This window comes from Chlorocebus sabaeus, chromosome 24, assembly GCF_047675955.1.
Source record: "Chlorocebus sabaeus isolate Y175 chromosome 24, mChlSab1.0.hap1, whole genome shotgun sequence".
In the NCBI taxonomy this organism is placed as follows: Eukaryota; Metazoa; Chordata; class Mammalia; order Primates; family Cercopithecidae; genus Chlorocebus; species Chlorocebus sabaeus.
Window position 1 is genome coordinate 34,611,421 of NC_132927.1, and position 24,494 is coordinate 34,635,914.

At 39.7% G+C, this 24,494-nt stretch overlaps 1 protein-coding gene across 2 annotated transcripts in view; it reads left to right on the forward strand.

The window, feature by feature from the left end:
* Positions 1-5,519: 5,519 nt before the first annotated feature.
* ACTR10 (actin related protein 10) overlaps positions 5,520-24,494 on the forward strand; it is a 34,304-nt gene continuing 15,329 nt past the window's right edge. The window contains exons 1-7 of one of the 2 annotated variants that reach the window (XM_007986814.3): positions 5,714-5,891; positions 8,455-8,527; positions 13,546-13,628; positions 14,633-14,741; positions 16,939-17,046; positions 19,253-19,320; positions 20,825-20,904. In XM_007986814.3, the coding sequence (XP_007985005.3) occupies positions 5,815-5,891; positions 8,455-8,527; positions 13,546-13,628; positions 14,633-14,741; positions 16,939-17,046; positions 19,253-19,320; positions 20,825-20,904 (598 nt within the window). In that variant the 5' untranslated portion in view covers positions 5,714-5,814. Of the gene's footprint in view, positions 5,892-8,454; positions 8,528-13,545; positions 13,629-14,632; positions 14,742-16,938; positions 17,047-19,252; positions 19,321-20,824; positions 20,905-24,494 lie in introns of both variants that reach the window. The other variant, XM_037984045.2, reaches the window with a different exon arrangement.

Sequence of the window (24,494 nt, forward strand, 5' to 3'; positions counted from 1 at the left end):
GTAGGATTCACAGAGGACAGTACCAATGGGAGAAAGCTGTAGAAGGAGGAAAGAGCTGCACAAAAAGAGAGAAAGCTTTGGCAACCTGCACAGGGTTCTCCTTGAATTTTTAGCTACGTGCATGTAAGGAAACTACTCAAGGCTGGGGAAAAAAACTGCCAAAAAAGCGAAGGCAGATTAATTCCCTGAAGTTAACATTCAGCTTGGAAGTGTTTGTGTTCCCACCAACCACAGTTGAAAACCCTGTAATACCTCGGGCATTAGGTAGGATACTAAAAGAGGGGTCTTATTTCACTAGTTGAGAAAAATTAGCTCTGGCCTAAAGGCTGTTCTGGTCCCATCTACGAAAGCAAACCCCAAAAGGATAAAACTATTTTTGAGTAACTTGACTGCATTCCAGAACAAAGCTTGAGAATATTCTAAGAAATAAAAAAAAAAATCAGTATCTTGACAATGTAAAACTGACACTGTCTGGCATCTAATCAAAACTTAACAGTCATGCAGAAAAGAAGGAAAATATGTCTCATAGCAAGGGGAAAACATAGAAATAGAACCAGAAAGGGCACGGGTGGTAGAACTCGCAGACAAGCCGGGTGCAGTGGCTCACACCTGTAATCCCAGCACTTTGGGAGGCCGAGGCGAGTGGATCACCTGAGGTCAGGAGTTTGAGACCAGCCTGGCTAAAATGGTGAACCCTGTCTACACTAAAAATACAAAAAAAATTAGCCAGCCATAGTGGCTCACGTCTGTAATCCCAGATACTCAGGAGACTGAGGCTGGAGAATTGCTCGAACCAGGCAGGTGAGGTTGAAGTAAGTGAAGATTGTACCACTGCACTCCAGCCTAGAAGACAGAGAAAGACTCCATCTCAAAAAAAAAAAAAAAAAAATTAGTAGACAAGAACATTAAAATAATTATATTTATAGTCCATACATTCAAGAAGGTAGAGAAAAACACAAGCATGTTTAAGGAGAGACACAGAAGATACAAAGAATGTCTGGGCGCAGATTACACCTGTAATCCCAGCAATTTGGGAGGCTGAGATGGGTGGATTGCTTGAGCCCAGAAGCTCAAGAGCAGCCTGGGCAACATGGCAAAATCCTGTCTCTCCACCAAAAAAAAAAAAAAAAAAAAAAAAAAGAGCTGGGCATGGTGGTATGTGCCTGTAGTCCCAGCTACTTGGGTGGCTGAGGTAGAAGGATCACTTGACTCAGGAGGCGGAAGTTGCAATGGGGAGATCACACCACTATACTCCAGCCTGGGTGACAGAGCAAAACTGTCTGGAAAAAAATAAAAATAAAAAGATACAAAGAAAAAGACCTAAATTGAACTTCTATAAGTTAAAAATACAATTTTGAGGTGAAAAATACATTGGATGGGATTAATAGCAGATTAAATGCTGCAAAAGAGAAGATTAATAGACATGAAGACAAAACAGTAGAAACTATACAAAAAGAAACACAGAGAAAAAAATGTAAGTGAGAAAAAGGAAAAAGAAGAATCAGTGAGCCATGAGAAAGCTTTCAACCACCTAATAACATATGTACTTGGACTACCCAAAGGAGAAGAGTCAATATAGAAAAATTACTTGAAGAAACAAAAGTCAAAATATTCCAAATTTGATGAAAACTATAAAACCATAGGTCCAAGTTCACTTAATCCCAAACAAAAGAAACATGAAGAATATAATGTCAAGGCACATGAAAAGACATTCCCACCAGTGCCACAACAGTTACAAATGCCATGGCAACATCAGGAAGTTACCCTATATAGTCTAAAAGGGGGAGGAACCCTCAGTTCCAGGAATTGTCCAACCTTTTCCCGGAAATCCATGAATAATCCACCCCTTGTTTAGTATATCAGCAAGAAGTAACGATAAATATAAGCAGTTAAGCAGCCCACACCGCTGCTCTGCCTGTGAGTAGCCATTCTTTTATTCCTTTACTTTCTTAATGTATTTGTTTTCATTTTACTCTATGGACTTGCCCTGAATTATTTCTTGTGCGAGGTGTAAGAACCCTCTTGAGGTCTGGATTGAGACTCCTTCCCAGTAACAGTAACACTTAACTCATAAAGTTGTTGTGAGGAATAAATGGGATTATGTATAGCAAGGAGAGCTAGCAAATAGAACTCAACAAATACTATCTCTAGCTGTGTCTATGGGAGTGGAAGAGATTGGCAAAGGAGAGGGTGTACATTAAGAAAAGAGGTTCAAGAGCAGAACCATGGAGAACACCAACATTTAGCTTGTGTACTGGGTTGAATAGTCTCCTCCCCAAAATTTTTGTGCACCAGTAATCTTAGAATGTGACTATATTTGGAATTAGATCCTTTGCAGATGTAATCAAGTTAAGATGAAGTCATACTGGGTTAAGATGGACCCTAAGCCAGTAACTGATATCCTTAGAAGAGGGAGGCCGGGCGCAGAGGCTCATACCTGTAATGCCAGCACTTCGGGAGGCTGAAGCAGGTGGATCACTTGAAGTCAGGAGTTGAGACCAGCCTGGTCAACATGGCAAAACCCTGTCTCTAGTAAAAATACAAAAAATTAGCCAGGCATGGTGGCAGGTGCCTGTAATTCCAGGCACTATCTACTTGGGAGGCTGAGGCAGGAGAATCGCTTGAACCCAGGTGGCGGAGGTTGCAGTGAGCTGAGATCGTGCCACTGCACTCCAGCCTGGGCGACAAGAGTGAAACTCCATCTCAAAAAATAATAGTAAAATAAAAATAAACAAGAAGAGAGAAATTTGTTCAGCAGAATACAGAATAAAAAAAAAGAAAAACAAGAAAAAAGGAGGGAAATCGACACAGAGACAAACACAGAAGGAAACTCATGTGAAGACACAGGGAGGAGTGCATAATGTGAAAACTGCAGAGGCACAGGGAAGAAGGTCAAGTGATGACAGAGGCAGAGATTGGAGTTGTGTATCTAGAAACAAAGGAACATCAAGGATTGCCAGCAACCACCAGAAGCTAGAAAAAGGCAAGAAAGAAGGTTGGGCACGGTGGCTCACGCCTGTTATCCCAGCACTTTGGGAGGCTGAGGCTGGCGGATCACCGGAGCTCAGTAGTTCAAAACCAGCCTGGGCAACATGGTGAAACCCCTCTCTACAAAAAATACAAAAACTGGCCAGGCAAGGTGGCACACGCCTGCAGTTCCAGCTACTTGGGAAGGTGAGGCAGGAGAATAGCTTGAGCCCAGTCTGGAGTGCAGTGAGCCAAGGCTGCACCACTGCACGCCAGCCTGGATGATGGAGAGAGATTCTGTTATTAAAAAAAAAAAAAAAAAGGCCGGGTGCAGTGGCTCACACCTGTAATCCCAGCACTTTGGGAGGCCGAGGTGCGGTGGTACGTGCCTGCAATCCCAGCTACTAGGGAGGTTGAGGCAGGAGACTCGCTTGAACCCAGGGGGCTGAGGTTGTGGTGAACTGAGATCATGCCATTGCACTCCAGCCTGAGCCACAAGAGCGAAACTGTGCCTCAAAAAAAAAAAAAAAAAAAAAAAAGGCTGGGCTGGGCGCGGTGTAATACCAGCACTTTGAGAAGCCAAGGCAGGCGGATCACCTGAGGTTATGAGTTTGAGACCAGCCTGGCCAACATGGTGAAACCCCATCTTTACTAAAAATAAAAAAAATTAATAAAAATAAAAATAGCCGGGTGTGGTGACAGGCGCCTGTAATCCCAGCTGCTCGAGAGGCTGAGGCAGGAGAATCACTTGAACCCGGGGGACAGATGCTGCAGTGAGCTGAGATCGAACCTGGGCAACAGACCGAGACTCCAGTTCAAAAAAAAAAAGGAAAAAAAAAGACAAGAAAGGATCCTCCTCAAGAGCCTTCAAAGAGGTCATGACCTTGTTCTTGCTGACACCTTGATTTCTGACTTCTCACCTCCAGAAGTGTGAAAGAATAAATTTTTGTTGCCTCAAACCACCATTTGTGGTACTTTGTTATAGCAGTCCCTAGGAAACAAATACAGCTGGTGAGCTGTCATGGAAAACATAGAATGGGTAATAACAACACTTCATCATTTCAATAGTTTCAGAAACATAATTCCAAATTGATCCTTACAAATACCTTGTGAAGCAGCAGAACAGTTTACCGATAAGGAAGTGGATGATCAGAGGTATTAGGGACTTGACAGAAAGTGGCAGAAACAGAATCTGAACCCAAGTGAGGGGTCCTATTCAAATACTCTGACCCTATTAAGCAAAAAATTTAATCTCTTCCCACGTTTCTTACAGTTTTCTTCCCCATCATAACTCCAACTTCATCCTCCTATCTCCAGCAATTTGCTTTCAAGGAGGATCACTGATCAGTAATTTGGACTTAAACATGAATTTTACTAATATCGCATTCCAAATTTCTGCATTGTTACGGCATTAGTTTTTGTTATGGAAATAGCTTATCCCCAACTACCCCACTAACTCTTGTTACCAACCATTGGAGTAGGGCCTTTTTCTTTTTCTTTTTTTTTTTTTTGAGAGAGACAAGCTCTCACTCTGTTGTTGCCCAGGCTGGAGTGCAGCGGCACAATCCTGACTCACTACAGCCTTAGACTTCTTGGGCTCAGGGATCCTCCCGCTTCAGCCTCCCAAAGTGCTGGGATTACAGGTGTGAGCCACTGCGCTCGGATAGTTGGGTCCATCTTAATACAGTATAACCTCATCTTAACTTGATTGCATCTGCCAATAATCTATTTCCAAATAGGGTCACATTCTGAGGTTCCCAGTGGACAAGAATTTTGGAGGGACGTTCAACCCAGTACATCAGCTAAATGTTGCTATTCCTCACCGATTTACCCTTGAACCTCCTTTCTTATTGTAGAGCCTCTCCTTTGACAGTCTTTTCCACTCCTATGCATAGATACAGTTAGAGCTAATATTTGCAGAAAAAAGTATTTTCACAGAAAGCTGTGAACTGACAAAGATGTAAACAGTAATGTAAACGTTAAAAGTAACGACAAAAATAGCAATTACTTTCGCACCAACCTAACAGGGGCCTTTGCTTCAATGCTCCTTCTACTAAACCATCCCGACCGCTCCTCCATAGATAGATTCAAGATTCACGATGATACTTTAGCTTAATTCTGGAGTAAAATAAAAACTTTCAGAAAGACTACTAACTAAAGCATGGTCTGTACGTATTATTCTCTAAAGCATCAGTAGCATAGGCTTTGCAATTAGGAAGTCTGTGGGTTTGCTCCTGGCTCTGCCGTGGGACGCCGGGAAAGTTAATCTCTCTGTGCGTCGGTTCCCACAGATAAGAAAACACATATTCTTGGTATTTCTTGAGAAGATTAAATATTAGGCAAAACGCCTAGCACAGAATAGGGGCTCAGCATCTTTTGCCCCCCAAGAGCGTGAATCAGAGCTTCGGGTTTGCGTCGTCTCTCGGGGACCCCTGCGCCGCCAGGTCCTCAGGGACCTTTTCACAGTGAGCTGAGACCGAACCTCTTCACAGCCGCGCGTGGGTGCGGCTTTGGGGCGTGGTGGGCGGGAACGACAGGGAGGCCGGCTCCGCCCCCTCGGGGCGCCCGGCGCGCCTGATCGCCGCGGCCTCCGCACACCCGCACTCGGATTCGCGCCTGCCAGCGCCTCTTTTCCCCTAGTCCTGGAGACGGCCGCACCTGCAAGCGTTTTGGTCCAACGCGGGGTGAGGCACAGCCTGGGACAGCCCGGGTCCGGCGCGCCGCCGCCGCTCGTGGCCCCCGCCGTCGCCGACGCCCGAGCGCCGGAGTCCCGGCCCCGCCCCCCGAGCGCCGAAGCTTGTTCGCGGCGGAGGCTGCGACCCTCTTCTCTCAGTCTTCCTTACTACCATGCCGCTCTACGAGGGCCTGGGGAGCGGCGGAGAGAAGACGGCGGTCGTGATCGACCTGGGAGAGGCCTTTACCAAGTGAGTGGCCGTGACGCCAGCTGTGTTCGACCCGAGGGGAGGGCGGGTGGCCGAGGCCCAGGCACTGCCTGGGTCCTCATCGCCGACTCGCTGGGCAGCTCCGGGCCTTCCCTTTTCTTCACCAGCGCCCTTGTAAATAACAACCCTTATTATTTCCTCCATGGGCAATGCGAATTCGAGGATCGGGGTCTGACTCCCAGAGAGGCCCAGGAAGCTTCGATTGAATTGCCCTCGTCGCCGCCCCTTGTCATCACCCCAAACCCAACAAACCCTTTGGAATCATCTGTGTAGGGAGTGACAACCGTGACCTAGACCCCGCTTACCCTGGGCTCATCAGATGAGGAAAGCAGCCAACGGAATGTAAATGTTCTATGACGAATTTCATGATAAAATATTGAACGGAGCTTATTTTGGTGCTGAAAATGCAAAGATGTTTAAGACAGGGCTATCGCTCCTCAAGAATTAGGGAGACTGGGCACATTAAGAGGTGAAACCCTACAGATAACACTCTGGAAATCCTTTGTTGGCTCCCCTAAACTCTAAGGTTAGATTTGACATGTTTTAAACAAACGAACGTGTAAACACTAGAGAGGAGTTTCTCGACCCTTCAGATGGCATAGTTCTCTTTAATGGCTGGATGAAAACCACAAATGCACAAACCCTAAGATATTTACACACAGTTTCAGGGAATTGGCAGACAGTCATTGTGGTCCTGGGACTCCAGATTAAGAGTCTTTGTGATGGGCTCAACAGAGAGGGAAGTAACAGGCAATTACATCATATATGTGTTTATGAAAATGAAACATTTGAAAAATCTTTTTGTATCTCTAGGCACTTCCTGACGTACAGTAGGTATTTAATAACTGTTTATTCACTAAGTGTTTAAAAGAGCCTATTTAAAAATTGGACCTCAGGAACTCCAGAATTGGATTAAACATAGTCCTTGGTTAATGACATTCTCTTATTGTTTTATGCAAGACCCTTCCTTATTTATATTTTCTTATAAAAATTATTTTGAAGGCATGATAAACAATTTGAGGCTTCTATTCAAAGATAATTATTTTGGCCGTACTTGGAAGAAATAAGCAAAAAGCTATATTTGAAAAATATAGCAGGAGGATGATAAGATAAATATATGAAGTAAAAAAAAGAAATTGAAGTCTAATGGCTTGCATTCTGAGATGTTTGAGGAGCACTGATGCAAGTAAACATAGAGATGGGAATAGGAGGAGATGGAGATAATTATTTGGGAATACAAGGAGAGCAGTACCAAAAATTAGACAGGGCAAGAAGACAGGGTGTTAAGACTAAACTAGTATGATGATCATTTTTAGCAACGTTTTTAGCAAAATTTTGTTTTACTAACATGAAACAAAAATGGAAATAGCTAAATACTCAAGAGTATCGTTTTTAAAATAATGAAATATGCAGTTTTAAAAATGATACTGTAATCCCAGCACTTTGGAAAGCTGAGGCGGGCCGATCACTTGAGCCCAGGAGTTTGAGACCAGCCTGGGCAACATGAGGAAACCCAGCTCTACAAAAAATGCAAGGTTTAACCGGCCATAGTGTTGTGCCTGAAATCCTAGCACTTTGGAAGGCCAAGGGGGAAGGATCGCTTGAGCCTGGGAGGCGGAGGCTGCAGTGAGCTGAGTTTGTGCCACTGCACTCCAGCCTGGGCGACAGAGACCTTGCCTTAAAAAAAAAAAAAAAAAGTGAAAATGATAGCAATGAAGACTACGTTAATATGGGCAGAAGCTTACCATATGAATTAATTATGTATGAAGTGTGATTATAACTATGTCAAATATGTATGCATAATCATAAGAAGACTGAAAGTGAATACACCAATATGGGAGCTAACAATATTAGAATGATGGAATTATGAATGATACAGATGAATTATATGAATGAAGTCATATAATGTAGTACAGATTCAGAGTTGTAGATATGTCTTGCCTAAAATTCTGCTAAAATTAACAACTAGGAAAAAAGTTGGCCAGGCACAGTGGCTCACGCCTGTAATCCCAGCACTTTGGGAGGCCGAGGCAGGTGGATCACGAGGTCAGGAGATCGAGACCATCCTGGCTAACACGGTGAAACCTCTTCTCTACTAAAAATACAAAAAAAAAATTAGCCGGACGTGGTGATGGGCGCCTGTAGTCCCAGCTACTGGGGAGGCTGAGGCAGGAGAATGGCGTGAACCCGGGAGGCGGAGCTTGCAGTGAGCCTAGATCTTCGCCACTGCACTCCAGCCTGTGTGACAGAGCCAGACTCCATCTCAAAAAAAAAAAAGAGTAAATGCTGCCCTAAAATATTACATTGGTTTTTTTAAGTATCACTAATTTGATAGAATTTTTTTCTGTTAATACACAAGCATTAATAAATAGTATTAACTTATTAATTTTGTGGAGTGATTTTTTTTAATCCCTTTAAATACATCAGAGGTATTTTCAAATGCTATTGTGGCCATTGTTTTGAAATGAATACAGGGAAAATTGGTTTCTGTGACAAATATTTAAAAGAATACTATAAGTTGTTTCAATTTTCCATTTATTTGCAGGTGTGGATTTGCTGGAGAAACTGGTCCAAGATGTATAATTCCTAGTGTGATAAAAAGAGCTGGGATGCCTAAGGTATTTAAAAAAAAAAACAAATTAGCAAAATAAACACGGTACTATAAAATATTTTAAAATATGACTTCAAGTAAGATTGATTAAAACAGTACCAAAGGCCGGGCGTAGTGGCTCATACCTGTAATCCCAGCATTTTGGGAGGCCGAAGCAGGTGGATCACCTGAGGTCAGGAGTTTGAGACCAGCCTGGCCAAGATGGTGAAACCCTGTCTCAACTAAAAATACAGAATTAGCCGGGCGTGGTGGCACATGCCTGTAATCCCAGCTACTCGGGAGGCTGAGGCAGGAGAATCGCTTGAACCCAGGAGGTGGAAGTTGCAGTGAGCCGAGATCGCACCATCGCACTCCTCCAGCCTGGGGGACAAGAGTGAAATTCCGTCTCAAACAAACGAACAAAAACAGTACTAAATATATACTTTATGGCTATATTTCTAAGGAAAAGTTTTCTTTTTAAATCAACTTTATCAAGGTCTAATTTTGCACACCATAAGTATATCATGTTGTACAACTACCACCACAGTCCACTTTTAGAATATTTTCATCACCCCAGTAAAATCCCTAATATCCATTTACAATTAAATCCTCATTGCTGTCCTCAGCCCATTAGGGTGTACCTTCTGTTTCTATAGATTTGTGTTTTGTGTACATTTTATGTAAATGGAATCATATATCAAGAGAAAAATTTTAACCTCAGTAAAATACTTTTATAAGTCTTATAACCACTGAATTATTTTATTCTTATTTATAACATATCAGATATGTATTCCCTTATTTATAGTTTCAAAACCCAAAGAATTTTGAAAATAGACTTTTAAAAAGTTTCTTGCCACAGCTAGAAATTACAGATTTAAGTACAGATTTAATCTCATGGCAGATTAGAAATTACAACCAGTAGAAGAAATGATTTTGCATGCTATAAAATTCACTTGTTAAAAAATGAGATGTAGCTGTTACCATAGTAACATTATATATGCATTCCAGAAAATACCTTTGTTCTGCAAAATGGTACATTTTTAAAAAGCAAAACAAAACAGGCTTATGGGAAAAATAAGATTGAGGTAGACCATACAAAACCTGTGTAACTTTGTAATCAGAGTACTAGCAAAAACAATAATTGATGCCTCCACAAAATCTGAATAGGATTGGCAGGCAGGTGAGTATGGCTGGAGGCTATCTTAGGGAATATTAAAAATAAAATCATGGGCCAGGCATGGTGGCTCACGCCTGTAATCCCAGCACTTTGGGAGGCCGAGGTGGGCAATCACGAGGTCAGGAGATGGAGACCATCAGGGCTAACACGGTGAAACCCCATCTCTACTAAAAAAAAAAAAAAAAAAAACCCAAAAATTTAGCCAGGCGTGGTGGCAGGTGCCTGTAATCCCAGCTACTCAGGAGGCTGAGGCAGGAGAATGGCGTGAACCTGGGAGGCAGAGCTTGCAGTGAGCCGAGATTGTGCCACTGCACTCCAGCCTGGGTGACAGAGTAAGACTCCATCTCAAAAAAATAAAAAAATAAAATAAAATAAAATAAAATAAAATAAAATAAAATAAATAAAATAAAATAAAATAAAATAATTTTGGAGGTGGTGTGCACCTGTAGTCCCCAGCTACTCAGGAGGCTGAGGTGGGAGGATCACTTGAGCCCAGGAGGTTGAGGCTGTAATGAGTCAAGATTGCACCACCGCACTCCACCATGGGCGACAGAGTGAGACCCTGTCTCAAAAATAAACAAATGAAAATAAAATGAAGTCATGGATTGAAAATGTTAGCCAGTGGGTTCTGATTCAGTGCAGATGATAGCAAGCTCTGAGCCAGTGGGACTGTTATTAAGTAGCGACTAGGAGAAAATGCAACCCAATAGAGTCATGGATCCACTTTGAGGCAAGAATTGCTGGTGTAGGGAGTTATTTAAACTTCTTTTATGAATAGATCTGGAAGCATTTTCTACCTATGTGATAACTGAGTTGATGACTTTCTTTTTCTTGATGAAGGTTATAATTCTATTATAATTTTAGCTTGTCTAATATTAACTAATACAACTATAACATTATTCTGACATTATTTCGTTTTTTAGCAATCACATATAAGCATATTTGGTTTTATAAAAACACATGTTGACCGGATGCAGTGGCTCATGCCTGTAATCCCAGCACTTTGGGAGGCCAAGGCGGGTGGATCACCTGAGGTCGGGAGTTCAAGACCAGCCTGACCAACATGGAGAAACCCTGTCTCTGCTAAAAATACAAAATTAGCCGGGTGTGGTGGCACATGCCTGTAATCCCAACTACTCGGGAGGCTGAGGCAGGAGAATCGCTTGAACCTGGGAGGTGGAGGTTGCGGTGAACCGAGATCGGCCATTGCACTCCAGCCTGGGCAACAAGAGCAAAACTCTGTCTCAAAAACAAAAAAACAAACAAACAAAAAAACACAAGTTACAGCAGAATAGACAAGACCAGCAGTTTATATCAGCAGTTTATATTTGGCATTGACATACATCAGAAATTTTTTTTTTTTTTTTGAGACGGAGTCTCGCTCTTTGCCCAGGCTGGAGTGCAGTAGTGCAATCTCGGTTCACTGCAAGCTCTGCCTCCCGGGTTCATGCCATTCTCCTGCCTCAGCCTCCTGAGTAGCTGGGACTACAGTCTCCCGCCGCCACGCCCGGCTAAAGTTTTGTATTTTTTAGTAGAGATGGGGTTTCAGCGTGTTAGCCAGGATGGTCTCAATATCCCGACTTCGTGATCCGCCCGCCTCAGCCTCCCAAAGTGCTGGGATTACAGGTGTGAGCCACCGCACTTGGCCCAGAAATCTTTTTAATTATACTTGATTAAGGAATCATTTCATCGATTTAAAAATTTTCTGCAAATCCTTGGACGAGCCAGAAATATGGTAGATATTGGCAGTTTGATGTTCGAAAATGTGTTGGAAGCCGTGTATGGTGGCTCACGCCTGTAATCCCAGCACTTTGGGAGGTAGAGGTAGCCAGATCACTTGAGGCCAGGAGTTTGAGCCTAGCCTGGCTAACATGGTGAAACCCCATCTCTACTAAAAATACAAAAATTAGCCAGGTGTAGTGGCAGGCACCTGGAATCCCAGCTACTTGGGAGACTGAGGCAGGAGAATCACTTGAACCTAGGAGGTGGAGGTTGCAGTGAGCTGAGATCACACCGCTGCACTGCACAATTGGCATTACTGTGTTACCAGATAGATTTCTGACTGGATTAGACCTTGTACATTCTTGTTGCCACTTTTCTTAGTGCTTTGAGCTTTTATGTATATACATATATATGTGTATATATACATATATGTATATATACTCATATATATGTATATATACACACATATATGTATATATATACACACACACACACACACATATATATATATTTTTTTTATTTGAGATGGAGTCTCGCTCCATCACCCAGGCCGGAGTGCAGTGTCGTGATCTGTGTTCACTGCAACCACCTCCTCCTGGGTTCAAGCAATTCTCCTGTCTCAGCCTCCCAAGTAGCTGGGATTACAGGCATGTGCCACCATGCCCAGCTAATTTTTTTTTTGTATTATTAGTGGAGACGGGGTTTCGTCATGTTGGCCAGCCTGGTCTCGATCTCCTGACCTCAGGTGATCCTCCCGCCTTGACCTCCCAAAATGCTGGGATTACAAGCGTGAGCTACCACGCCTGGCCAAGCTTTTATCTTCATTTAAAAAGACAGATACATAAAAAATTATTTATATTTGACTGTATATGGTTTGGAATCTTTAAGCCACATAAAATCAAGAAGTTAGGCTGATGGTCCTTCTTTTGAAAGAGTAAATGAAGAGAGGTCTGCCAATGATGCATCAGAGTACTTAGAGCTTTCTGAGGATCATAATAAGTGAAGTCATTGTTATATATTAGCATTGACTTAGCACTCATGACTTGGTAATACGTGTGTAGGCTGCTTTTGTGTTAATGGTGTTTGTTGTCATTTTTATCACACGTATTTATGAACAACCTACTATGTACCTGGAGTGGAGCTGTAAGCAAGCCAGAAATAGTTCTTGTGCATGGAGCTTATAGTCTAGCAGAAAGGGGGACATTTTACAAGTAATTAAGTGTGGCGATGCTGATTTTTTTTTTTTTTTTCTTTTTTAGACAGGGTCTCACTCTGTCACCCAGGCTTGAGTGCAGTGGCACGATCTTGGCTCACTGCAACCTCTGCGTCCCTGCAACCTCCACCTCCTGGGTTCAAGCAATTCTCCCATGTCAGCCTCTGGAGTAGCTGGGACTACAGGCGCATGCCACCATGCCTGGCTAATTTTTGTATTTTTAGTAGAGACAGGGTTTCACCATGTTGGCCAGGCTGGTCTTGAACTCCTAGCTTCAGGTGATCCACCCGCCTCGGCCTTCCAAAGTGCTGGGAATTTTGTTTGTTTGTTTGTTTTTTGAGACGGAATCTGGTTCTGTTGCCCAGGCTGGAGTGCAGTGGAGCCATCTCAGCTCACGGCAGCCTCCTCCAGGGTTTTTAAGTGATTCTCCTGCCTCAGTCTCCGGAGTAGCTGGGACTATAGGCATGCGCTACCATGCCTGGCTAATTTTTTTATTTTAAGTAGAGACAGTTTTTCACCATGTTGGCCAACTTGGTCTCGAACTCCTGACCTCAAGTGATTCACCCACCTCAGCCCCTCGAAGTGCTGGGATTACAGGCATGAGCTACCACACCTGGCCTCAATGCTGATTTTTATCAGTCAAGCCAAAATGATAACTCAGATGTTATCTGAGTGATAGCATGTGAGCAAAGCTCTTTACTTCCTATGAACACACACTTCCATTACCACAGACTAAAACATTCTGCCATCTTAGACATTCCAGTTCTTAAGGATTCCTAGTTTAAGAGATTATTGCGTATTTAATTTTTGTAATCTCAATACAAATTGCTTTTAATTTATTCCCAGAAAACTCATTAGTAAATAATTACATTTTAATCTTAATTTGAGATTATTTTATTAATATAAATTAATAAATCATTTTAATTTTTTACAGCCTGTCAGAGTTGTTCAGTATAATATCAATACAGAAGAATTATATTCCTACCTAAAGGAATTCATCCACATACTATATTTCAGGTAAGAGACATTTTGTTTTCTAACTTTTATGATTACATAGATTTTCCTAATGCCATAGTGATAATTGGTTGTATTACATCTGAGGCACCCCCCCAAAAAAAATTGACTTCTATTGCCATTTTTACATGCTTATTTTCAAACTTTTCAAAAATATATTTGAAGACTAGAAAACTGGCAGACTTAAGGAAATATTAAAAATGAAATGTTCATTAATGAAGTGAACTGATAATTAAATTATTCTACATTCATACAGTGAAATACCATGCAGCTATTAAAAAAGAGTTCTGCATCTGTATGTAGTAGAACAGGAAGGTACTACTTCCTGTGTGTGGTGTGTGGGATATATTGATAAGTGAAATAAGCAAGTTAAAGAACCACATCTATAGAATGAATATTTCTGTTAAAACATACCCCCATACATTCATAAGAATGAAAAAAATATATAAACGTCTATCAGTGGTAGTTCTGGGTAGTAGGAATATAAGGTTCTTGTATTATGCAGGTTTCACATGTCATAATATTTGGAGCTTTGTGAGCATATACTACTGTAACCTAAAATAAAGAAAATATCACCAGGTGCTGTGGCTCACATCTATAGTACCAGCTACTTGGGAGACTGAGATCGGGGGATGGCTTGAACCCAGGAGGCCGAGGTTGCAGTGAGGTGACATTGCACCTCTTCACTCCAACTTGGGCAACAGAGCCAGATCCTGTCTCGAAAAAAAAAAAAAAAAAAATGTAATGGCTCAAGTTGGTAATCATAGTAGGCTATAATTTTAGGTTTCTGAGATAAATAAGTTAATGAAGTTCCTAGTACATTGCACGGTATGTAGTAAGAGGTCAGAAATGTTATCTTTCTGGGGTAATAAAATGAAGATGTCTTTTTGTGATAAAGTATCTTAAGCTAAGGTAGTACAGTTTCACTATTCTTAACAAATTGTATGACTTACCAAAATGAATAAAAACTTTTACTTATTTTTAAAGCCAAAACTGTCACTTTTCAGGCATCTGTTGGTGAATCCCAGAGACCGCCGAGTTGTGATTATCGAGTCGGTATTATGTCCTTCTCACTTCAGAGAGACACTCACTCGTGTTCTTTTCAAATATTTTGAGGTACCTGTCTTTATATCAAATAAGTAAATTGCTTTTGAAATAAAAAGAGAAGCAGTAAAAGTCTTACTAGTTTTTAGGGAATCTTTCTTCCCTTTTTTTTTGTTGGTAGGTACTCAAAACTTTAATAAAAGCCCTCATATTATGTCTCTTTTATTTTATATGGCACACAGTGTAGTTGGGGAACCAGATGACAGAAGATTCTTCAAATTGGCCATTTATTTACTTCCTTTGTGTGGTTATCTCATGCTTTAGCATTTCATCCAACACTTACATAATTGGAGATTTCTTTTTATTACTGTTTGTTATTTATTTTAATATAGGTTTTTCTATTTGGGGACCTTTTTTCAGAATTAAAAGGTATATTCTGTGCTGTGGACTTTGTGATGTGTTTCTTCCAGATCTTTCTAGCTTCCATTGTTTAGTTATACTGTTCTGAATTTTGTCATTTTAGGCTTCAAATTCCTTTGAAATGGAATATTCAGTGTCTCCTTTTGAGTAAGTCGGTAATGCCAGGGATGAGACTTACCTCATGATATAAGTAGTATTACCTGTAGCTTTGATTTTATAGGAGTCGGGATTATTTTATGACCAAGAATATGTTTTAAGATTAGTATATTTCATAGACCAGAATCTTAATTATTCATTTTTTTTTTAATGTCTGCCTTGAAATTTAGGTTTTATCAGCAAGGGAAAATGAAAGATTATATGTGTTAAGTATATAAGAAATTAAGCACATATAAATGTATTTTCATACATTCTACTGAATTCAAAACATACCTAATACCAAAAATCACAATGTCTTTATGAGGTAAAGGCACTTAATATTTTTAAGTTGTATTTTTGTAAAGCAGGTACAGGGAATCAGGTTGCATAGCCTCCAGTACTTACCGATGTCATGAGTCCAGGAATTTCATTTGCAGTAGGGAGAACATAAAGCAAAACAAGAAGTTGTGTCAGCTGTTATCTGAATAAAGTGGAATATTCTCTGTATTTATAATTAGAGTTTGTGTTAATATCCTTATCTTCTATATGACTGGAATACCTGCTTTATCTATTTAGATAAGGGAAATATAGCCATTATTTTGTCTGCCATTCAATTATGATGGACTCTTATATTTTGATTGACTATCTAGTATTTGGGATGCGACCAGATCTGGCAAATTCTTACCGAAAAAAATGTCGCACAGAGCCAACTATTTGTATATTTTGTTCTTTGGTTTAACTGCCAATTATAGTTCAATTAGCCACATGTGGTGGCATGCATCTATAGTCCCAGCTACTCAGGAGACTAAGGTGGGAGGATTGCTTGAGCCCAGGAGTTCGAGGCTGCAGTGAGCTGTGATTGCACCACTGCACTCAGCCTGGGCAATGGAGCAAGACTTTGTCTCTAAGAAAAAAATAAAAATTTAAATAAAAAAGAAAAAGTAAAAATATGTAGTTTATGTTACAAACTTTGCAAATAAAGACAATAAAGAATTTTTTTCTCTATTTTCATCTTAATGGTAAGGGCATCTCTCTATTTTTTTAATTTAGCATCTTCCTCTAAATTTATGTTTCTAGAACTCTTCTTTCTCTCTCTCTCTTTTTTTTTTTTTTTTTGAGCCAGAGTCTTGCTTTATTGCCCAGGCTGAAGTGCAATGGTGTGATCTCAGCTCACTGCAACCTCCACCTCCTGGGTTCAAGCAATTCTCCTGCCTCAGTCTCCCTAGTAGCTGAGATTACAGGCAGATGCCATGACACCCAGCTCATTTTTGTATTTTTAGTAGAGACGAGATTTCACCATATTGGTCAGGCTGGTTTCGAACTCCTGACCTCAGGTGATCCACCCGCCTCAGCTTCCCAAAGTGCTGAAATTACAGGCATGAGCCTCTGCGCCCGACCTCTAGACCTCTTCTTTTATCCCTTTCAATTTTCCCTTCCAAAAGAGGACAAGAATAAAGAAAAATGCCTCTTAATTGTCATTTTGGAATGAAACAGTTGAGCTGTTTTTATTACAGTGTATTTTGGTTATTGAGTGAATTTATATAAATCAACAAACCAGTTCTTAATTACTCTCATAAGATGGTGGAGTAGGTATCACCATATAAGTTAATATAATGTTCTGTGAATTTTTTCAAATATATTTGAATATAAGGCAAATACCTTCAAATAATGACAGTCATTCTGATTTTGTTGTTTTGATTTCATTATTTTCTAGGTTCCATCTGTCTTGCTTGCTCCAAGTCATCTGATGGCTCTTCTGACGCTTGGGATTAATTCTGCCATGGTCCTAGATTGTGGATATAGGGAAAGCCTGGTGTTACCCATATCTTTTTTGTCATCCAGCCAACTTTGGAGTTTTTACTCTACTTTAACTAAAATAATTAGGCTAATTACAAATGATTTGTATTGTACTGAACTATTTTGGGTTACTATGTACAAATATGAATTTCAATGTGGAAAAAGTTCACAGGATTGTAAGACTTAAGTTTACTTTTTGTAGAAGTTACTATCATTTGGTCCCAGGATATACTGCAGGAGTATACCTCATGAATATTACGTTCAGTTTTTAAAAGAAAAATCAGGATGTGTCAAGGTGACTAGGATAGTCAAGTTTTAAGAAAAAAATCATACAAAGGGTAATTCGAGAAACTGAAGTGAGAACATTCAATCCAGAAAGATTTCAGTAGCTGAAGAGCTCACTGGCGCCTGTAGTCCCAGCTACTCCGGAGGCTGAGGCAGGAGAATGACATGAACCTGGGAGGTGGAGCTTGCAGTGAGCCGAGATCGCTACTGCACTCCATCCTGGGCGACAGAGCGATACTCTTCCTCAAAAAAAAAAAAAAAGAAAAGAAAAATGTATTTTTCTTTTCTTTTCTTTTTTTTTTTTTTTTGAAATCTCCATTGACTATCATGAAGGCAGTGTGCCTTAGTGTTTACAAGCTTGGGTTTTAGAATCAAATACACAGTAAGTGCAAATCTCAAGTTATGCTCTTACTACTTGGTCAGGTAGCTTAATCTCTTTGGTCCTCAGTTTCTTTATCCATAAATTGGGGATTATAATATTTCCATCTCATAGAAGAGTTGTGTTAGTTGAGTGACGTAATAGATATAAAGTGTTTAGCATACATAGGTTTTGGCACAAGTAATTTTCTTAGTACGTGCTGTGGTTTTTATGTCATTGACCATGGGTCGGAACTTACTAATAATTCAGGCTATCCCAGAATGGAATTACTGACCGTATAAACTAGTACATTTCTTTCCATTATAAATATTTAAGCGGAGTATAGATAAGCATCTCTTAGAATTGTCCTAGTGGACATTGCTTTATTGTAAAGGATGTTGATGTGCATGAATGTAAGACTCTTGCAATTTTGAGATCTACATGTATATTTATTAGAAAAAATATTCATGGAAGGAAATTAAGAATCATTAACTTCTAAGGAATTTAATCAAGCAGTAGTGTTTTTTAGTATAAAGTATTTTGTGTTTAATTCTTAACCGTGCAACATGAGTAGTAGTATTCTCATTATATAAATGATAATATTGAGAGTTGGGATGGTTAGTTGACTCCTCTTTTTATGAACATGTAGCCAGGATATAAACCCATGTCTGTTTCCAAAGCTGATGCTCTTACCAATATACTTAGGAAACACACAGTAAATATTGTTTACTTCCCTCGGCTCTGTCCTGTAGAAATATAATGTGAGCCATGTATGTAATTTAGAGTGTTCTAGGCTGGGTGCCATGGCTCACACATGTAATACTAGCACCTTGGGAGGCTGAAGTGGGCAGATCACCTGAGGCCAAGAGTTTGAGACCAGCCTGGCCAACTGGTCAAAACCCCATCTCTATGAAAAATACAAAAATTAGCCGGCTGTGGTGGCACATGCCTGTAATCCCAACTACTCGGGAGACTGAGGCACAAGAATCACTTGAACCTGGGAGGTGGAGGTTGTACTGAGCTGAGATCACACCACTGTACTCCAGCCTGGGCTACAGAGCGAGACCCTGTCTCAAAAAAAAGTAAATAGAATTTTCTAAGAGCCACATTTTAAAAGGCACAAGAAAACATGAAATTAATAGTATATTTTATTTAACCCAATATATTCAAAATACTCCAGTATTCCATCAATACAAAAATTATAATGAGGTATTTTAGTGGAGTTTTTTGGTATTAAAACCTTCTAAATTTGGTATGTAGTTTAGTCTTAGAGCACATCTCAATTCAGACTAGCCATATTTCACATATTAAGTAGCTACATAGGCCTAGTGGCTACTTTTATCAGATGCCCCAGCCGTAGCTAATGAATTGTGCGTGGTCATGTGCATATGCGTATTTTTATTCTGTTTTCTTTGATGAAGAATATGAAAAAAAACTTACTCTGTGATTTTTCCGTAACTATGTTAAAAATAAGAAATAAAAATTTGTCACTAAAGCATATTTAGAACAATACTGCAGAAGGTGAGGAAAATATCAAGGAAACCACATTTTATCTCCTAAAATAGTAGTATCCTTGACTACTCTATAGATATATGAAGGAATCCCAGTTCTAAATTGTTGGGGAGCACTACCCCTAGCAGGAAAAGCTCTTCACAAGTAAGTTTCTTGGAATTTAACATATTCATTTCACCTGTGTCACAAAAACAGTTGCTAATCTGTTTGTTGATCAGTGATCAATAGAGGGCTTGTGATAAATGGACAGTGAATTTTATTTATTCCACCCTCTATTAGCTTCAAGTATATTGATTTTTAAAGAATAAACCAGTTTTTAAATTTTTAATTTGTGTGGGTACATAGTAGGTGTATATATTTATGAGGTACATGGGATGTTTTGATATAGGCATGCAATGGGAAATAAGCACATCATGGAGAATGGGGTATCCATCCCGTCAAGCATTTATCCTTTGAGTTACAATCTAATTACATTCTTTACATGATTTTAAAATGTACAGTTAAGTTATTGTCTATAGTCACCTTGTCGTGCTATCAAATAGTAGGTCTTATTGTTTCTATTTTTTTGTACCCATTAATTAACCTCACCTCCCATTTATCCCTCCACTATCCTCCCTGGCCTCTGGTAGCCATCCTTCTACTCTCTATGTCCATGAGTTCCATTGTTTTGCTGTTTAGATCCCACAAATAAGTGAGAACATATAATATTGGTCTTTCTGTGCATGGCTTATTTCACTTAACATAATGATCTACAGTTCCACCAGTGTTGTTGCAGATGACTGGATCTCATTCCTTTTTATAGCTGAATAGCACTCCATTGTGTATATTTTTTTATTTTTTATTTTTTTTTAACTTTTATTAAGTTTAGAGGTACATGTGCAGGTTTATTACATAGGTAAACTTATGTCTTGGGGAAGACCTTTATTATTATTACTATTATTGAGATGGAGTCTCGCTGTGTCACCCAGGCTGGAGTGCAGAGGCGTGATCTCAGCTCACTGCAACCTCTGCTGCCTGGGTTCAAGCGATTCTCCTGCCTCAGCCTCCCAAGTAGCTGGGACTACAGGCGCGCGCCACCACGCCTGGCTAATTTTTGTATTTTTAGTAGAGAGAGGGTTTCACCATGTTGGCCAGGCTGTTCTCAAACTCCTGATCTCAGGTGATCCACCCGCCTCGGCCTCCCAGAGTGCTGGGATTACAGGCGTGAGCCACCGTGCCTGGCAAGAAGATCATTCTTATTTAAATCATAATAATTGGGCTGGGTGTGGTGGCTCACGCCTGTATTATCCCAGCACTCTGGGAGGCCAAGGCAGGTGGATCACCTGAGGTCAGGAGTTTGAGACCAGCCTGGCCAACATGGCAAAACCCTATCTCTACTAAAAATACAAAAATTTGCTGGGCATGGCAGCGGGTACCTGTAATCCCAGCTACTCAGGAAGCTGAGGCAGGAGAATCACTTGAACCCAGGAGGTGGAGGTTGCAGTGAACCAGGATTGCGCCACTTAACTCCAGCCTGGGTGACAGTGAGACTCTGTCTCAAAAAAGAAAAAAAAGCATAATAATTTATTATGTAGTTAAAAGTATGAAATAAGAAAAGGATATCAGTTTCAATATTTTAATTCCAGTAACATTTTTTTTTTAATTTCAGAGAGTTGGAAACTCAACTATTGGAACAATGTACTGTTGACACAAGTGCTGCTAAAGAACAGAGCCTTCCCTCAGTGATGGGTAAATTCATTTTAATTGGTTTAGGAGTGATTTACACGCTATTTTTATTTTTTCAACTTATATTTTAGTCTTTGCTCCATTGCATGATTATTCTCTTTTCTCCCCATGCCTCTCTGATGGCACTGCTTCAACTATAAGCTCATTGAACTTTTAATCACCAAATTCAATAGTTTGATTTTAGTCATCCTGTCTAGAACTTTTGACACTGTGGATCATCATGTACTCTTGAATGCTTTCAGGATCCTTGGCTTTCAGGATTCTTTTTTTTAGTAGTTGTCTATTACTTCCCCAAATATTCCTCTGGCTTCCTCTGCTCTTGCTTTCTCTACTGGTATTCCACTAGGGATCTAGTGTTTGTTCCTTCTTTTTCTCTACTGGCTTTTTAAATGTGATCTTACCTACTCCCACAACTTCTACATCTGCATGCTGTTGATTCTCAAATGTGTCACTGGGCCTGATCCTTCTTCTGAACTTGATATTCATATTTCCAACTGATTATTAGAGACTATGTATGTCTCTAGGCACTTCAAACTTAAGATTTCCAAAAGTGAACACATTATGTCTTTCCTCAAATTCATTTCAATTATTAAAGATAATAATATCTTCTTTGTCTCCCATTTTACAAAACTTTAAGTTATTATAGCCTTTCAGTTCTTCAGAAATCTCAGATCTCATTTTTCTTTTTTTTTGACCTTCCACACCATTGAACACCTGAGAGCAAAGACATTGTTTTAATCTAGGCCCTCATTTCTTGCTTAGATTATTACAGAAGCCTACTCTCTGGATGGATTCAGTCTATTTCACACTGTTGCCAGGAATAACTTTACACAAAATATTTTTATGCTTTTGAGACAGGATCTCACTCTGTTGCCCAGACTGGAGGGCAGTGGCATGATCTTGGCTCACTGCAGTCTCCACCTCCTGGGCTCAAGCCATTCTTCAATCTCAGCCTCCTGAGTAGCTGGGACTACAGGCGCGAGTCACCACTCCCAGCTAATTTTTGGGGGGTACATTTTGTAGAGATGGGGTTTCGCCATGTCGTCCAGGCTGGTCTCGAACTCCTGAGCTCAATCCACCAGCCCCCGCCCCACAAAATGCTAGGATTACGGCCGGAACCACCATGCCCTGCCAGTTTTTCACAAAATAAATATAACTACATTGCTGTTCTGCTTGAGAATTTTTGTAAGCTCCTACAAGTTAAAATCCAAATTATCTGTTGGATATAAATGTTTCTTCAAAATCTGAGTTTGTTCTACCTCTTACCCTTAGATCACTAAACTTTATCCTTTGTTCCTTATTAAATCTTCAGTAAATTTCTTACAGTTTTCGAGGCACTATGAGTCCTAGCACAACCCTGTGCTTTCATTTATTCTTTTTCTTTCCCTGGGATGTTTTTCTTTGCCTAATTGGGTTTTTGATCCCTCTGCATGACTCAGCTGGAATGTCACCTTAATGGTGAAACCTTCCTCATCTTCCCTAAGCAGAATAAATTGCTCCTCTCTGTTAAGCCCTCAGCAGTAATTTATTATAGCACATATGACACATTCTCATTTGCCTGTTAACTTGCTTGTTTCCCCCAGGAGACTTCGAGGATCCCTGTCTTGTTTATTTTTCAATCTGTAGCACCTAGTATAGTGCTGGGGCATTGAATATATATTGGAAAGCCAGATTTTTGGGACACTTAGGCATACCTATGTTTTCCTGTTGTTCCTTATTGATAGTTAAGTTAATAGCATTTTTCATTCTGTAGATCCAATTATAGCTTTCAAATTCCAGATAACTTTGTGATGTCTTAGTATATTTTGGTGACAGGTAATTTATAAAAGGTCTTCAAAGATAATAAATTCAGTATAGCATCGCAAGATGTTCTTTCTAAAGGTCTTTAAACCCAGTAATATTTCCATAAAATTATAAATGTTACATTCTTGGATATTCTTTTTCTAGTCCACCTTGTACTGATTCTAACCTTTCCCTTTAATACTCCTCACAATCCGAGTCTGTGATAGCCATGCAGTCCTACAAAATTGTGGAATCAAATCATGTAAATATTTGCCAAAGCACCCGCTGCAAATACGGCTGGGGACGATGGCTCACGCCTGTAATCCCAACACTTTGGGAGGCCAAGGTGAGTGGGTCACTTGAGGTCAAGAGTTCGAGACCAGCCTGACCAACATGGTGAAACCCTGTCTCTACACTAAAAAAGAAAAAAAAAATTGGCATGGTGGCACGGGCCTGTAATCCCAACTACTCGGGAGGCTGAGGCAGGAGAATCGCTTGAACCTGGGAGGTGGAGGTTGCAGTGAGCCGAGATCGAGCCATTGCACTCCAGCCTGGGTGACAGAGGGAGACTCCATCTCAAAAAAAAAAATAAAAATGAAAATGCAAACGAATTTAAAGTGTCTCTTTTCGAGGTTCTTAGCAAAGATTACATGTAAGTCTGAGATATGCTTGAGTATCCTTAAGTAAATTTTGAATGAGCCTCTTTCATTTACTGTTTAGAACTTAGTTTAAAATTGAATATATCATAGTAACTCAAAAAGGCTAAACTAAGTACACTGATTGGAAAAATGTACAGTTTAAATTATATACCAACATGTTACGTTTCTTATTTTCCTAACTGAAATGTAAGTGATTTTTTAGAGCTAGAGCCAGGGAATGCCTCTTGTTTCTATTCTTTACTTGCAAAATTTAAATAGTTATGATTATTTGCCCCTTATGATTATTTGCTCCTTATGATTAAGGAGCTCCTTACCAAAGCAGCATCTACTCTTAGCTAAATTAAACTCTTTATTTCCAGGCCTGCCTTACATTTGCCTAAAGAAAATAGTTTCTCATATTACCAGATTTCTTTGACACATGTTAAAATTTATATAAATGTTCCAAGAGAGAGCATTGAAGTTGTGGAATGCTCTAGGTTTTAGCACTTATTTTTAAATTGCAGGTTCTTACAGTCAAGTTACATTTCTCTCATGTATTTATAACCAGGATTAAATCTTCTGGCATATCTTTATCCTCTTGATAAATTTTAACACTCAAAGATAGGAAATCTTCAAAAATTTTTTATCATGTACTGGCCCCACAGGTAAAATAAAACTTTGAACATATTATCTAGAGTATGTCTGTTTATTTATAAACCATGTATGTACTATTGTTACTATATTATGAAACACAAAAGTAAGCCTTTGGAAAGGATGAGATAATAAAGGTAAAATAACAAATAATTCTAAAGTTATACTTATTAAAGGTAAAAATCTTTTGCCATATAACTAAACATTAAATGTGCTTTTTTTTTTTTAAATTATGGCTTAACATTTTAATGGTGTGGTTTCTAAGTTTACCTGATTTTAATACTTAATTTTAATGGCTCTCAGAACTGAAAGTTATAGCTGACAACAAATGTAGATCCAGGTGGAAGAAGGCCATAATTATGCTTATTAAATAATGATTTATTTTCAGCTGTAGATGTCTATCTTCTCTGTTATCAATAATTTATTCTTATAAATCAATGAAAATATTTTTACATATTTTTTTACAATGGGTTAAAAATTCTTTTTTTTTCTTTTTTTTTTTTTGAGTCGAAGTTTTGCTCT